General features: G+C 35.6%; 1 protein-coding gene across 1 annotated transcript in view; it reads right to left on the bottom strand.

Annotated features, from left to right (window-relative positions):
- Positions 1-17,456, bottom strand: part of ZFC3H1 (zinc finger C3H1-type containing) — a gene marked incomplete in the record, with an annotated part of 69,337 nt that overhangs the window by 24,829 nt on the left and 27,052 nt on the right. Inside the window, 13 exon segments of the mRNA XM_014586918.2 lie at positions 2,024-2,143; positions 3,327-3,428; positions 4,984-5,105; positions 5,207-5,338; positions 6,322-6,431; positions 6,517-7,059; positions 7,421-7,552; positions 7,812-7,986; positions 10,291-10,440; positions 10,847-10,968; positions 12,333-12,470; positions 14,193-14,357; positions 14,552-14,761. Coding sequence (XP_014442404.1) covers positions 2,024-2,143; positions 3,327-3,428; positions 4,984-5,105; positions 5,207-5,338; positions 6,322-6,431; positions 6,517-7,059; positions 7,421-7,552; positions 7,812-7,986; positions 10,291-10,440; positions 10,847-10,968; positions 12,333-12,470; positions 14,193-14,357; positions 14,552-14,761 — 2,221 coding nt within the window.

The raw sequence follows: 17,456 nt of genomic DNA on the forward strand, positions 1-17,456 counted from the left end.
CACTGGGGGGGGGGGGGAACACTAAAGATACTGGGAACCAGCAGTTCACGTAATGACTATGTCACTGGACTCCCATGTAGTCCACTGCAATTCAAATCTCAGAGTCAGTGGCGTAAACTCACACCAGGCAAATGTGCACCCATGCCCAAGATCCCTAGAGGCGAATGGAGGAGAAGGGATTGCAGCATGGCCATCCCCCCTGGGGGATGATTTCTCGCTTTCTGTGTCTCTCTGTCTTTCTGGTGAGCGCACATGCCTTATAGCAAAAACCTCTCAAAAAAAAAAAAAAAAAAAAGATACTAGAGATAATAGTGTACGTAAAGTAGCTTAGAGCTTAAGGAAGAGCTATCATATAATTTATCACTTATACCAGAATACTTCTGAGAGTGAAAAAGGGTACTATCAAAAATCACACCATGGGAACCAGCAGTTAGCATAATGGCTGTATCACTGGACTCCCACGTAGTCGACCGCAGTTCGCATCCTGGACCCGGTGGCTTTAAACTCACACCGGGCGTGTGTGCGTGCATGCCCAAGATCCTGAGAGGAGAATGGAGGAGAAGGGATTGCGGCGTGACCATCCGCCCTGGGGGGTGATTTCTCGCTTTCTGTCTCTATGTCTGTCTCTGTCTGTCTGGCGAGCACACACGCCCTATAGCAAAAACCTCTCCCAAAAAAAAGAAATCACACCAGAAGGGACCAGCAGTTAGCGTAATGGCTATGTCTAGACTACCACGTAGTCGATCGCAGTTCACGTTCCGGACCCGGTGGCCTAAACTCACACCGGGCGTGTGTGCATGCGTGCTCAAGATACCAGGAGGAGAATGAAGAAGGGATTGCGGCATGGCCATCCCCCCTGGGGGGTGATTTCTCACTTTCTGTCTCTGTCTGTCTGGCGAGCACACGCACGCTATAGCAAAAACCTCTCCAAAAAAAAAAAAAAAAAGGAAAAAACACACAAGAAGAATAACATTAAATAAATTAGGACTCTACTGGCAAACTAGAAATAAGGTCTCCTTGTTCTAAGGGTAAATGCCATCATCAATAATATTCATTAAATTGTAAATTGAACTAAAGTTATAATTTTTGAAGATGATTTATTCTACTACATCTAGAGAGAAAGTTTGAATAAGCACATAAAGAATATACATCTTTTGGATATTTGTTAATCCACTAAATTATGCCAACTTGAAATTAGAATGCAAGATGTACCTGACAAAAAGTTACTCATTCATTTATTATTTTGTTCTTTGTTCATTTTGTGAGTCTATTACATATCAAAAACAGTATCAGGGACCACCAGGTGGCATGGTGGTTAAAGTGCTAGACACCGCCACATGGCTGACCATGGTTCGAGTCTTGGACCCGGTAGCTTGCTTTCTCACTTTCTCTCTCTCTGTCTCCCTCTGGTCAAATTTAAAAAAATGAATAAATAAAATAAAATAAAAAACAGTATCAAAGATGAGGTAAAATCAAATGCCTGCTCTAAAGGAGGACAGAGGCCAGACAGTGATTCTCAAATAGCAGCAGTACTCCCAACTGGTTTCACCCAGCTCAAAGACATTTTGAAATAGATGAAGTGGTCCTATTTACAAAGCAGCGAGTGTTCTGTATATTAACTGGGCAGGGGAAATGAATGCAAAATGTCCTGAAACGTCAAAGAAAATCAGGCACACTGAATAATAAAAATATATATATATACATATTACCCATAACACCGATGGCATGGTTTTTTTTTATTATTTAATTTTATTTATTATTATTTAATTTGGTATAGCTCATGTGCGCAAGAGAAAGAGAAAGTGAAAAAGCAAGGTGTCAGGTCCAAGACTCAAAATGTAGTCAGCCATGTGGGAGTTCAGTGAAGTAACCATTATGCCACCTGCTGATCCCAATGGCATAGTTTTAATAATATTTTTTTCTTTTTCACAAGGCTAGTAGATACTACAAAGAATCTGCAAAACATTAGACAAAGATGAAACACCACATTCAATTCTGGATTTTAAATTATGTAACTTCTTACCATACTTAATTGGTCCTGTAGACTGTTCTTCATCACTGCTGAAGCTATTCTCTGAAACAGGTTTTCTCCAAAACTTTGGCCTCCACTTTCTTTTATCTTTGTAGGTTGTAAATGGAGGTGCTAAAATAGACAGGAGAAGATTGTGCATTGAATTCACTAGTTTTTAAAAATCATGCCGAAGGCTAGCCAAACAATACAAAGAATTTTATTTATTAGGGCTAGCAGGTAGCGTGGTGATTAAGGGAGCTGGACTCTTACATGGCTGACTGCAGTTTGAGTCGTGGACCCAGCGGCTTACTTTCTCACTTCCCCTCCCCTCTCTCACTCTGTCCCTCTCTGGTATGTATGTATGTATGAATAAATAAATAAACAACAAACGAATGAACGAATAAATAAAGTTAAATTAAAAATAAAAAAGAATTGTCGGGCAGACAGGTGGTGTGGTGGTTAAGGGCGCTAGACTCCCACATGGGCTACCGCAGTTCAAGCCCCAAACCTGGTGGCTTGCTTTCTCACTTTCTCTCTCTCTCTCCCCTTCTCTCTCACTCACTGTCCCTCTCTGGTCAAAATTTTTAAAAAATAAATAAAATAAATGAAGTTAAATAAAAAATAATACTTTAAAAATCTAATTGTACTTACTCTATTGTGTTAGTCAGAAATGATACATAGTTTATATTAAGAATTTAATGGGGCTAACCCTGTAGCCTAGTAAAGAGAAACAAATCCCACATGGCCAACCACCACTCCAATGTCAGCCCCAGCAACTTCAAAAACACGCTAGACATAAGTATGTGTATACCCAAGATCTTGACAGGGTGGAGAAATGGAGGAAAAGAGATTGCAGCAAGACTATGCCCCACTGGGGACTGTTTTCTTCCCCTCTCTTTCTCTGGCAAGCACATGCACACTCTGGCAATTAAAAAAGTATAAATAGGGCCAATAGGTGGTATGGAGGTTAGGGCTCTGGATACCACATGACAGGCTGTGCAGTTTGAATCCCAGACCTGGTGGCTTGGGAATCAAGCCAGGCATATATACATGCATGCCCAATATCCTGAGAAGAATGGAAAAAGGATTATAGTGTGGTCATGCCCCCTGGGAGGGGAGATGACTTCTCACTCTTCTTTATTTGCTCTGTCTCTGGCAAGTGCACATATCCTACAGCAAAAAAAAAAAAAAAAAAAAAAAAAAAAATTAAAAATTAAAAAATAAAGAGCATAACACCAAAAAGTTTGCTGACATACAGAAACTAAAGGGTCCTTTTCAGAAAGGTAGATACACACACATACACATACACACTTACTGTGACCTTTACTTTCATTGATATTGCTAACAAGGAGAACAGCCATCTGGTCCATTGACATTCGGTCTTTGTTTACTCCAAAAAGTTTCTCAACGTATTTTTCTGAAAATAAGAGCAATGCAGCCTTCATAAAAACACTGATTTGGAGATTAGGCTAATTAAAGAGTATGAAGCAAAGAGTAGTTTAAGAATTCAAAGAAGGTATATGGTATTAAATCAATAACAGCTATTAATATTTTAACTATCAATACATTATTTTAAATATTATGACAAATCCTACTACATCATATACCCAATTCAGCTGAAATAAATTATTTCCTGAAACAAATTAAACAACTAAGTACAAGTTACAGTTCCAAAGTAGAAATGATGAAATACTGGGTCATCAGAAAAGCCATGACATATTTTTCATGTTTTCCTATAAAAAATGTGTCATGGATTTTCCAACAACCTAGTAGGTTCGATGACTTCACAATCACTCTGAGTCATGATAACACCAAGTTTAGTAAATATTAATTTTCTTACTTCCAAAAGATATGTAGATCAAGGGTCATTATTTGGCATCAAATCAGATCAAAAGCTTAATACTTGCTCACAATGTCTAAGTGTATAAAATTCTTTCTATTGCTATTATAGAATTTTAAACTACAGCCAACTTAACTTCTAGCCCTCCTCGATTTCTGAAAACAGTAAACAAAAATAAGGACCTATGTTAAAACCATTACTAAAATTTCTATACAAATACCTTTAAATTTTCTCCTAAATCAGTTGAACTACTTAGATGACCTCTGTCTAAGAACTTTCTTTCTTTTTTTTTTTTTTTTTTTGGAGAGGATTTTGCTATAGAGCGTGTCCGCTCGCCAGACAGACAGAGAGACAGAGAGACAAAAAGCAAGAAATCACCCCCCGGGGAGATGGCCATGCCGCAATCCCTTCTCCTCCATTCTCCTCTCGGGATCTTGGGCACGCACGCATACGTGCCTGGCATGAGTTTAAGCCACCAGGTCCGGGACTCGAACCGCGGTCGACTACATGGGAGTCCAGCGACATAGCCATTACAATAACTACTGGTCCCTGTCTAAAAACTTTCTGCAATGATAGAAATATCTCTGGGTCAACTGGTGGCACACTGGTTAAGGTACTGGACTCCCGCATGGCCAATCATGTTCGAGTCCTGGACCTAGTGGCTTGAAACTCACACTGGGCACGTGTACATGCATGCCTAAATTCCCAAGAAGAGAATTGAGGAAAAGGGACTGCTATGTGGCCATCCCACCTAGGGGGTGATTTCTCACTTTCTGTCTCTCTTTCTCTCCAGTGAGCACTCATACCCTACAGCAAAAATCTTTCTCAAAGAAACAAAAAGAAAAGTCTTAAATCTGTGCTGTCTTACTGGAAGTACTTGCTATATATAGCTAATGAGTATGTGCAGTGTGGCTAGTGTCATTGAGAAAATAAGTTTTTACTTTTTAACTTTAATTAACTTCAAATAACAATAAATGGTTAGTGGTTACGAACAGCAGATCTAGGTAAAATGCCATAGGTATATGAACTGAATTATCACAACTACTTAAAGATGCCAACAACTGAGTATAAAATTTTTAAATTGCCTAAATTCAAATTTTCTTTTTGGGAAGAACAAAAAACTTTTAAAAACCTGCTGCAGCAGCAATTTCTTCATCAGTGCTTGTCTCTGAACAACCAATCAAAGACAGATTATATGACAGAATGTCTTGAAATAGCTGTTTTCGGTTAAGCGTATAGTCTTGTGTATGTTGCCTAAAATAAAATGACAATACAGAAAAGATAACCATATACATATCAAAGTCAAGCAATCAAAAATTTTAATTATAAAATACTCACAAATAATAACCACTCACCACTGACAATCATCATCATTACATGTTCCTGTTAAATCAAATCGGCAAAAACACTGATCTGGTTCAATCATATTACTGTATGATACTGAGCTTAGGGGAAGTTTCTCCTTGGTTCGATAGTATGGACTAAATCTAAAAAGACAGTAGACAAGCATATTAATGATCTATAAACATTCCTCAGAAACCTGGAAATTTTGTACTCCTCAGTTAAAATTTCTATACTTTGTGCTGAATATTTATCTAACTAAATTAAGACCAAAATTATCTCTAGAAAACAGCCAAAATATCCTATTCTCTTGATACATTAGTATTTCTTGCAGGTATTATTACTCAACACAAAAAACTAGGGGAAAAGTGAGATTTTATAAAAATCATACCATTCAGTCTCACAACTACTAGAAGTCTAGAAACTTTGTAAAACAACTTCCCACAAAGTTTATTACCTAAGAATGTCTAAATCAATTTTTTTCTTTTTTTTGGAGAGGTTTTTGCTATAGGGCACGTGCGCTCGCCAGACAGAGAGAGACAGAGATAGGAAAGCGAGAAATCACCCCCCAGTGGGGATGGTCACGCCGCAATCCCTTCTCCTCCATTCTCCTCTCAGGATCTTGGGCATACATGCACGCACCTGGCGTGAGTTTCAAGCCACTGGGTCCGGGGACGCAAACCGCGGTCAACTACGTGGGAGTCCAGCGACATAGCCATTACGCTAACTGCTGGTCCCCTGTCTAAATCAATTTTGTGAAGCCTGGCCAATGCATTCCTTAGACTGAACCATAGTAAACCTAAAAACTAAAACTACTCACATAAGACTCCACTTATTTTTCCTAAAATCCTTAACAGACAAGAAACTTAGGATTCTCATTTCCACTAGTACCCAAATGCCAGAATTTAGTAAGAAGATAAACCCAAAGTGAACTAAATAAACACCTCACTTCCTTGTAGGGTTAGAGTTCAATACCAAGACAAAACTTTTATTTTCCCTAAAAGGACAAGTCCATTTTGCAGTGACCATGATTCTATATCATTTTCATTATCATCAAATATTCAAAGTGAATACTAAGAACCCAAGGACTAATCCTGAAATTCAAGTTAATTCAATCTTTGTTTTATACCTGTAAGACTTAAAAACTAGAAGAGGACTATGGTAGGGGCTAAAAGGACACGGTTTCACTTCTGTTGTTTTACTCTGCGCTGTGACAAAATCCACATCCACAGAAATCTCCTGCAAAACAAAGCAATAATTCTATTAGGCAAAAAGGTAAGGGGCAAATTCAAGATTTCATAAAGATTATGAAATGCTCAGTTACCTGACCATGCAAAACCTTTTCTGTAACGCTTGTGGTAGTTTTTAAAATCAGTTGTTTTAAGCTGTCAGCTTTCAAATATAATCTTTGTAATTCACCAATTTTTAACCCTAGAAAAAGTTCTGGTTTTTCTACACTATTTTTAGCAAGTTTGTTAATACATTCTTTGTTAGGGGTATCAGTGTGTTTAAGGTTAGGTTTAGTAAAAGAATTGGATTCCAAGAAGGATCTTCTTCGTTCTCTGTTTGAACCACACAAAATTTCATCATCAACATCATTTTCTTCAGTGTCCAGGGTTAATTTATCTTGTGTCAGATCATGAAGTGAGGGTTGAGGTAAAGAAAATTCAGGTTCCTCTTCCACAACTGCAGTGACATTTTGTTGTTCTTTTGCTTTGAGGGCCCGGGCTTCTTTCAACTTTTGAATCTTCAGGGCATATTCATATTCTAGCTTTTGTAAGCGTCTTTTTTCCATAGCAATTAGTTCTGCTGAATGCTTTCTTGGACTTGATATGGGAGAAGTGTCTAGTCTCATCATTTTGTTTGGCTAAAGGAAGGAAATGATAGAAATGTCTTGCATCACTGTGATTTTATAAATAAGTCTTGGTAAGACAATTGTGTTATGCCTACAATACTGTGCAAAATAATAAGACTAAATCATGAAGAACAAAATTATTTAATGTACGTTTACAAAAGTTTTTGCTAATTATATGGCCTACAATCAAAAAACAAGACAAAATAAATTTTAAAAGTATCCAAAAGTGTGAACAGTTTAAAAACAAGGCTTTAATCTTATTCTCTCTGAATTAGAAGAAAAAAATAAGTTATCTTATGCATCTTCTATTCTTGAAAATATCATAAAAACCATCTTCTTTCCAAATATTAAATTTTTTCCATAAATAACTTACTCCAAGGCGATCTTGTTCCAGTTTCCGTTTTCCTATTTCTTTACTAGCCACTGCTTTTGCCCGAGCAAGCTCTTCTCCATATTTAAGAGTCAAAGCTTTTTTAATTGTAACACGTTGTTGAACTTTATGAATCTGAAAATACAGGACAATTATGTAAATGCAAATGAAAACATTAAGAAAGAAAACATCTTTTTCTCACACAAAGTGGATTTAGGGTATTCAAATGAAAATAAAATATATATCAGCGTTATGTTTCAATGAAAAACTATAGATTACACTTACTTTAATGGTTTTAGTTTATGAAGTTTTTTTGCGTCACAGAAAACTCAAACTATAAAACTGTGTAATAAACACAATACTTCTGATAATTGAATTTAAAAGAGAACATTACTTGTTCCTGAAGCTTCTTCAAAAACATTCTATTGACACTGAGAATTTTCTCAGTTGCTTGAAGTTGCTCTGTAAGTTTTGTAATCTTTGTTTCAGCATTTCGAACAGACTCTTTCTTCTTAGCTTCTTGCTGCACTAGATTTTTTAAAACAGATTCATCTTTCATCAAGAGAATCCTGAACGGAAAAACACAAAATTCTTAATGTTTTCTGAACTAGCAGACTAATGCCATGAGAACAAAAAAATTTCAAAGAAATAGTGCATTTAAAAAAAAACATTATCTATGATTTACAAGTGAGAATTTAGAAAGGTAAATGTTTTTATTCTCAATTATACATACTGACAAATTATATGAGCATCTGTGTCTGATCTCACAAAAAAATCATTTATGCCTCAGTTAATGAATACCACAGGTGAAAAACTTACAGAAAATATTGAGTGTTGGTTAAACCTGATCCAATATGGGTGCTAAACAATAAAGACTAAGTTGATGTGTTTGGCTTCACTTATAATGCTCCTAATATATAAAACGCCTAATAAACATTATTTAACATATTTAAGTAATTTATAATCACTAACTTATTAGTAAAGCAAGGAAAGGGAGAAGGAAGACCAATTTTTAAATAAACAGATATACAAAAGTTAAGAACTAAGAAATAAACACAGGTCAAAAAGACAAACTTATAGATACGAATAAAAATAAAAGTCCTTAAGTATTTTTAAACTACTGAATACTACAGTTTCAAAAATGGATCAACTTCTCAGAGAGGTTGAGAGGTAAGATTTCAACAGTCACAACTATTGTTATGTACAATGAATTGTAAAGGACATAATATGTGAAAAAAGGGATAAGTGGAAAGACAAGAATTTTTAAAACTTTCCTTTATTATAAAAGTTTTTAAAGAAATAGAATCTAAATTAGTTTATCTTAAGCTCTAACTTTTACAAGATATACAATACCACTTCTCACTGATGATTTAGGAAATTTATTTGCATTTCATCTACAAAGCACACCTTCCAGATATCTAATATCGAGATGTATCTTAACATTTCAACATGTCATATTTTGTTTTTTGGTTTTTATTTTTTTTAAGAGAATTTTTACTATAGGCCATGTGTGCTTGCCAAAGAGACAGAGACAGAAAGCAAGAAATCACCCCTCCAGGAGGATGGCCATGCCACAGTCCCTTCTCCTCCATTCTCCTCTCAGGATTTTGAGCACACATGCACACACACCCAGCACGTGTTTTAAGCTACTGGGGCCAGGACTCGAACCATGGTCGACTAGGTGGGAGTTCAGTGACGTAACCATTATGCCATCTGCTGGTGCTACATGTCATATTTTGACTAGTAGCATTTTTCTAAGTAGCACACAAACAGATGACATACTTAGATGCAATGATTTAAGGTAGTTTGGACAGGAAAAATATTCAAAACTGAAGATATTTATAATACCATTTTTTAAAAATTTGCCAGAGGGCATGTGGGCCCACTAGAGAGAGAGACACAGACAAAGAGAGACAGAGAATGTAATAAAGTATCCCCAATGAGAAATGAGAAGCACTTTCCTCTCTTTCTTTTTTCCTCTTTTCAGGATTCTAGACACACATATACTTACATTCAGCTTGTTTTTCAAGTTGCTGGGTCTGGGACTCAAACCATACAAGTTGGCTGTGTGGAAGCCAGTGACCTTGCCACCTGCTGGTCCTAAATACTTTATATATATATATATTTTTTTTTAAGAATTATTTCTATTTAACTTTCTTTATTATTATTATCATTATTATTTTCCAGTTTGATCAGAGAGAGACAGAGAGAGAGAAGTGAGAAAGCAAGCCACCAGGTTTGAGACTTGAACTGTGGTCAGCCATGTGGGAGTCCAGCGCCTTTAACCACCATGCCACTTGCCAGCCCCACCTAAATACTATTTTTAAATGTATTTTATACACTAATGAATTTGAATAAATTCAATCTTTCAACACGTCCATCTTCTGAAGTTTTATACAATTGTCATAATTTTCAAAAACCATTTGAACACATCAAAGATATTTATGACCATAATTAATCACATCACATTCATAACACCACGTATTCTGATCACATCTTAATGACTATTTTCAATAATCAAGCCCACATTTAACAATAAAAATATGCTTCCATGAAGATATTTTAAAAAATATGCCCAAGTTTTTAAAGAAAATTTCAAAATGAGTTTTATAAATGTTCTTAGCAATGAATAGATAATTTATCAATCTAAAAAAAAACAAATATACTCTAAAGGCTTGTTATTTTCATTTAAACATTAATTCTATTATTTTATATAAATGTATAATTCAACAAATGACAGATTTCTATAGTTCTATAGTGTAAATAATATATAACCTATAGGATGCTTATTGATGACATATGTCACAAAAATATATCCCTCTCATATAGGAACAAATTGATAATCAAGTATTTAATCAGATCATGAGGCTCACCTGTGTTTTTTAAGTTTTGCTTCTGCATCTGTAACCTGCTTAGTAACCATTGCTATTCTGCCAATTCCATCAATTTCTACATCAGAATTTGCTGGAGATGATGAACTTGTCTTAAGTTGATCTGATTTAAGCAAACGCTGTTTTTCACGGCTAAAATAATCAATAAAAGCAGATGCATTACACCAAAAAACAAATAGAAACCATTTTTCTTTAAAATGTATCCTATTTCATAAAAAGAATTGAAAATATTAATCACACTGACTAATAAAAATGATGTCAATATATATGACCGAAGTTGGCATTCAAAGCTGACAGTGTAGTTCTCTGAGTGCTTTCGTCTTTTTTCTAAGCTGGTTATAGCTCAGTACTTCGCTAATATTCAAGTACATAGATGATCATCTGGCTCCCCCTTCTGTGTGTTCTAAAAACACTAACTCTGCATCTAGGACAAAATCATCATCATTCATCCCCCACTATCAATAAGCTTTATATAGAATACAGGAAGTTTTGAAAACAGCACATACCTTTAAAGTTAATTATATAAAATTCCACTTACTTGGCAATCTCTTCCTTTAACAATCTATATTCGATCTTCTTCTCTTCAGGCAAAGCTTCAGGTGTTCGCAAAGGATCATTTTCCTTTTCGGATTTTGGAGGGACTTTTGGTTTTGAAGCTTGCTAAAAATACATTTAAAGTCAACCAGGTTCAACAGCTTTCAAAATGCTACACTAAGGTATATTTTACATTGCAAATCAGTATACACTGATTAAAAAAAAATAACTGAATGTCTTCATCATTTTCTATTCCTTTTTTTCTCCTTTGCAATAAAACACTGACTTTTATCTGGAGTACTGTATTAGTTTTCTCTTGCTGCTATAACAAATTACCACAATTTAGTGGCTTGAAAATTATATATAATTATATATTTACACAATTGTAGTTATGGAAACCTGAAGTCAGTTGACTAAAGTCAAGCTGTCGGAAGGCCCACATCCTGAGGCTTTAGGGGTAGAATCTATTTCCTTGTCTTTTCCAGCTTCTAGAGGTCCCATATATGGCTCAGCTCTCTCTCTCTTTTTTTTTTTTTTTTCAGTTTTTTTTTTATTTCATTTTCTTTTATACATTCGATCACATTATTTAGCGTACAAAGTGAATATTCCAACATGTGAACATTTTTCCCTAGTCACTTGTCTATTCCTATTTTAAAAATAAGGCTGGTTGTTAACTACCAAATTAATTGTATTATCCACCAAATAGACAAGCAATTTGAAAATCATTGTACAACACTGTAAACTGTTGCTATAGGACAAACGATAAAAGTTGTATACTTAGATCCTATACTTATGACAATAAATTTCTAGTACAAAGGAAAATCTATCTCATTTTATTTTGAAAAGGAGACTAGTTAATTAGAAAATAAACTAGATTTTCTCTTATTTGCTGTAGGGTGTGTGCATTCACTAAACAGACACAAAGAGAGGAAAAGTGAGAAGTCACTCCCTGGGGGTTCTCCACACCACAATCCCTTCTCCTCCATTCTCCTCTCAGGATTTTGGGCATACATGCCCAGCCTGTTTTTCAAGCAGCCAGGTCCAGGACTCAAACCACAGTCAGCTATGTGGGATCCAGCTGCCTTAATCACCACACTGCCTGGCTGGCCCTAAGACATTTTTAATAGGACAATCTAACTTCATACATGCTTTGTTATATACAACCCTAATAGCACAAAACTTAAAATCTTGCAACAAATCAATATATTTTAAAAAACTGTAATTTGGGGCCAGCAGGTAAGACAGTGGTTAAGGTGCTAGACTCTCACATGGCTGACTGTGTTTGAGTCCTAGGCTTGGAATCTTGCTCTCTCTCTCTCTGTCCCTCTCTGGTATGTTCTGTAGCAAAAACTAATAAAAATAATAACTAGTAAAATTAAATAATTTTTCTTAAATCTATAATTCTAAGGTCTTATTTTTCAGAAAGGATAAAGCTTTAATGTTTGTCAACAGAGCATCTTTCTTTTCACCTTTCATTACTGTAAACTTACCTCAGCAGTTCGTCGTGCTTCTTTAATCATGGACTCTAATCCACCAAAAACACTATTTGTTGACTTGGAAGTCTCTCCATCAGACTCACTATCATCCGAATCATTTAGTGTGACAACTACCGATTTATGCTTTGGAAGCTACAAGAACAATATAATTGTTACTCTTAATAACAAAGGTATATCCATTCTTTTCTTAGATCTACCACAATTACATGCATAACTTTTGACAAGTCATTTAACCTCTTTGAATTTCAATCCATAAAAATAATGAACTCCATGTAGTCAATAGCCTGCTTTGGTTATATTACACAATTAATTGTGTCCTATTCTACAAAGGACAGTTATGTACCAAAAATAAAATATTCTATATTCTTCTTTATTTTTAAGAATTTTTTATTTATTTAATAATAATTATTTAATTTGCTATAGGGCACCAGAGAGAGACAGAGAAGGGAGAGAAAGAAAAAAAGCAGCTGCCAGGTCTGGGACTCAAACCATGGACAGTTATGTGGCAGTCCAGCACCTCAACCACCATGCCACCTGCTGGCCCCAATATATTCTATTTTTTTTTTCGTTTTGTGTTTGTTTTCTCATTTATTTGTTTTATTTTAATTTGACCAGAGGGGAACAGAGTGAGAGAAAAAGTGAGAGAAAGTGAGAAAGGAAGCTACCAGGTCTGCTATTCGAACTACAGTCTGCCATGTAGAAGTCCAACACCCTGAACCACCACGCCACCTGTCAGTCCCTGCCTGCCCCTATATATTCTTAACAGTCTTTCTAGACATTACTATGATCACTTTCCTCATTAAATTTATTTTCTCTAGCTTTCTATAAAGAACTATAAAAATCCATATAAAATAACTCATTTAAATCCAAAGAAAAACTATTAATACTACTACATACTCATCAATGAAACTTGCAGTCTTTGTGATTATATATAGAGCACAAGTGGCCAAAACTGGTTTACCTAGTGCAGCAAGATTTCAATGTGGCTTTGCTCCATTTATTTTTTTTACCTTGAAGCCACTAGAACCACATTTCCATCTCCTTTAAATAAACATAATAAATGCTTCCTTTACAGCATAGACATTGGTTAGAAAAGAGGAACAAGGTATAATAAAAAATGGAAGAAACAAAAGCTATTACAATTTGTTAACACAGACTCCAAAAACAGAAAAATCTAAATGGGTCCATTTCTATGGAAAAGAACATGAGGAAAAAGCATGAGAAAGTACAGGAGAAGCCAGCATGCAACATGGTGGTTAAGGCACTAGCCTCCCACAGGGCAGACCACGGTTCAAGTTCCAGACCTGATAGCTTGAAAATCGCACCAGAAATGTGTGTGCATGCCCAAAATCCTGAGAGGAGAATGGAGGAGAAGGGATTGCAGCGTGCCCATTCCCCCTCAAGGGTGACTGCCCTCTTTCTGTCTCTCTCTGACAAACACACACACCCCTATAGCAAAAACATAAAGAAAAATAGAAAAGACAGTATAAGGATAAAGTTCATGGAAAAACAGAACTAAACTATGACTTTACTTTGGTGTAAATGTTTTTTGAGATCCATGTATTTATTATTTATAATACACATTTTCTAAGAACTCTTCAATGACCCCTCATAATGCTCTCATGAGCACAAAATATATAACTTTTCCAAACACAGTACCATCGAACTCTAACAGCTTTCAAATAAGGATACCATCCTACTCTCATTTCATCATTAATAAATAAAAATTAAAGAAATAAAAAGTATGTATAAAAACATGTGTGTCCATAAACCAGGGGATGAGACAGTAAAACTTTATGCAAATTTCTCAAGAATTATTTTTAAAAAAGCACTCAATTTTTTGTTTGTTTTTACCGAGATTACAGTTCGTGGAAGACGAGGTCCTCTATGAAACTTTGGATTTTGTATCCTAGGCTGAGACACTGTATTAATACTGACTATTGACAGATTGCTTCTTGGCATAGGCTGTGAATTGTTCAAAAGCGGAGGTGAAGGTGGGTCACTATTACTGGATGTTTCCTAAATAAATAAGAGACAGGTATAAAACATTTCTAAATAAAACATAATTTCTCTCATTTTAAAAAGCTAGAGCAAATTAGACTTTCTCTACATTGCTCAAAAGCAAAAGAAAAATCTCAAAAAACAAGAAAAAAGTAGGACTACCCTAAACTAAGCTCAAGATCATTTCCTAGAAGTTCAAGTATATAAATTACCTCTGGCTTAAAAGCTCTTTTATTTGCTAGAGACTTCAGTAGCTCTTCTCGAAGCAGCATTTCTTCCTCCTCTTCCTCATCTGCAAAAGGTGGTTTTGGCGGCTGTTCTGGGTCTTCAGGTGGGAGAGGTGGTAAAGGAGGTTGCGGAGGTAGAGATTCAAGAGAAACACACAAGCCTTCCACATAAGGCTGGCTCAAAGGTGGTATAGACTATTTTTAAAAAAACAAATAATCATTATGAGTTTTACCAGCTTTAATGTTTACTGCCAGAAAAGTGTTAATCTAGAAAAAAGTAAACTAGGTTATCATTTCAGCTATAATTATAGTGAATGAACTAAGTATTATAATTCTCAAAGCTAACTTATAATTCAATATTTGACCATAAGAGTAGTATTTTTGCAATTTAAAAAATCGGCACTGGGGCCAGCAGGTGGTGTGGTGGTTACAGAGCTGTAGTTTGGGTTCCAGACCTACGGCTGACTTACTCAGTTTCCTTCTCTGTCTCTGTCTCTGGTGAACATGTGTGCCTATAGCAAATTTTAAAAAATAATAATTATAATAAAACAAAATAATTCTTTAAAAAAGGGCAATATATAAAACTTTAATGATTTTCAAGATAACTACACAAACTTCACTGTTCCTGTTCATATCCCCAGTTACCAACCTAAAAAGGTATAAAAATCAAATTATAGCATTTCTTCTTCAGCCAGGGAAGAGCATTGGTGTAGAGGGACAGTAAATGCCATGGCTTACAGCCATGCTTTGGCGAATCCCTCAGATGTGTGGCCATCGGCCCTACGTCTGTCATTTATATTGTTGAAGCATTCTTTGTATCCCTGAGTGTTGCAGCTTTTTCTAAGTTTGCTGTGGTTGAACCAAGAAAGAAGGCATATGCAGATTTCTACAGAAATTATGATTCCATGAAAGATTTTGAGATGAAGAAGGCTAGTATCTTTCAGTACAAAGCAATTTTATATGTAAAGAATGTCACTGGATTGGTTCCATGTTCCTGAACTATGAAACATGAATATATGGGCTAAGAAATGGTTTCTTGATAAATAAAATCTGTAGACAGTTAAAAAAAAAAAAGATATCTTTTCCTCTAGATTATTACCCCTAAAGATCTTAAAACAAAACCATATACTTAAGTACAAAATAAAAACTAGCAACAAAAGAGATTCTGGGAATACTTCAGCATATTTAAGCATAAAGAAATTGCCATTACTCTCCTTAATTTTTCTAAAATGGCTCTTTACAGATTACTTATAAACAAACTAAAATTTTACACAAATCTCCAAGTTTGGATATATTTTTACTTCAAAAACCTTCTGATATTTCTCTTGCCATTCAGTTCATTCATTTTCTAGTTCCCAAAACATTTCAATAAGAAAAAAATGCCATCTTCTCTCTCACTGTTATATTCCCTTCCTATAGCCTTCTTAGAAAGACATCAGAAGTCTTCCTAGAAGATGTGAAATTGAAAGGTTCCCTCTTGCCTACTGAGAGATATTACCCCACTTTTTTTTTTTAAGTTTTTCCTATAGGAGGCATGCACACTCCAGAGACAGAGAGGGAAAGCAGAAAGATCACCATCTAGGGGGGACAACCGTATCTCAATCCCTTCTCCTCTTGGGATTTTGGGCATGCACGCACGCACGCACGCACACACACACACACACACACACACACACACACATTTCCTTTTACTCCTTTAGTTTTTTTGATTGGTTTGTTGCTTTTATTTTTAAATGGGAGGTTAGTAGTTCTCCCTAGAGGAAAACAAATTAGCTTCCATAGGCAGTTTTCCTTCTGCCTGGCTTTCAAGTTAAAATAAATGTACTTATCAAAAGTATAGAAAGGAAAGGGGCTCAGGGCCAGCAGGTGGTGTGGTGATTAAGGTGGCTAGACTCCCACAAGGCTGACCATGGTTCAAGTCCCGGACCTGGCAGCTTGCTTTCTCACTTTCCTTCTCTCTCTGTCTCTGGTCAACTTCAATGAAATAAGTAAATAATGAAAATGAATAAAATAATTCTTTAAAAAAAAAAAAAAAGAAAAGAAAAAGAAAGGAAAGGGGCTGGATTGTGGGTCAGCAGTAAAAGACACGATTCTGTGATTCTGTGAGGCAGATCCATGTGGAAAGGTTCCCATTTGGGTCCAGAGATCTCCCTGAGAACACAGGGCATGGCATGAATACTCCCATGGTCCCAGTTGGTTCAGCATACACAGTGACATCGAGATCCTGTCAACGGTGTTGTATTTCTAATAGAATTCAAAAAAAAAAAAAAAATGGAAAAAGAAGTATAGGAAGGAGAAAAGGGACCAGCAGATGGCACAATGACCATACCGCTGGACTCCCACGTCATCAATAGCAGTTTGAGTTCCGGATCCAGTGGCTTCAAACTCACACCAAGCATATGTGTGTGTGTGTGTGTGTGTGTGTGCCTGAAATCCTGAGAGGAGAATGGAGAAGGGACTGCAGCTTCATCACCCCTTGGAGGTGATTTCTCACTTTTTGTTCTCTATCTCTCTAGCGAGTGTGCATGACCTATAGCAAAAAATCCCTTTATTTAAAAAAAAAAAGAAAAAGAAAGAAAGAGAGAGAGAGGGAAAGGAGAAAATTACTTTTTAGGAATATCCTAATGTGCCTAAATTCCAATTCTCCAAAAAAAGGAATCCAAAACAACAGATGATTTTAATTATGCTTTGAAATAAGTATTATGAGTATAACTAGCTGAGAGGCAAAGAGAAAAAAGAAGAAAACACACTAGTTACTAAAAGTCAACGTGAAATTAAAATTTAACTACAAAAAAATCTACCAAATGGATAGCCTGCAAGTTTATTCTGTATATTTAATTATATATATTTCACAGCTACTAATTCTAGAAAGAAATTCTGATTGTTAAAC

The sequence above is a fragment of the Tupaia chinensis genome, unplaced genomic scaffold (assembly GCF_000334495.1).
Source record: "Tupaia chinensis unplaced genomic scaffold, TupChi_1.0 Scaffold000168_1, whole genome shotgun sequence".
Taxonomy (NCBI): domain Eukaryota; kingdom Metazoa; phylum Chordata; class Mammalia; order Scandentia; family Tupaiidae; genus Tupaia; species Tupaia belangeri.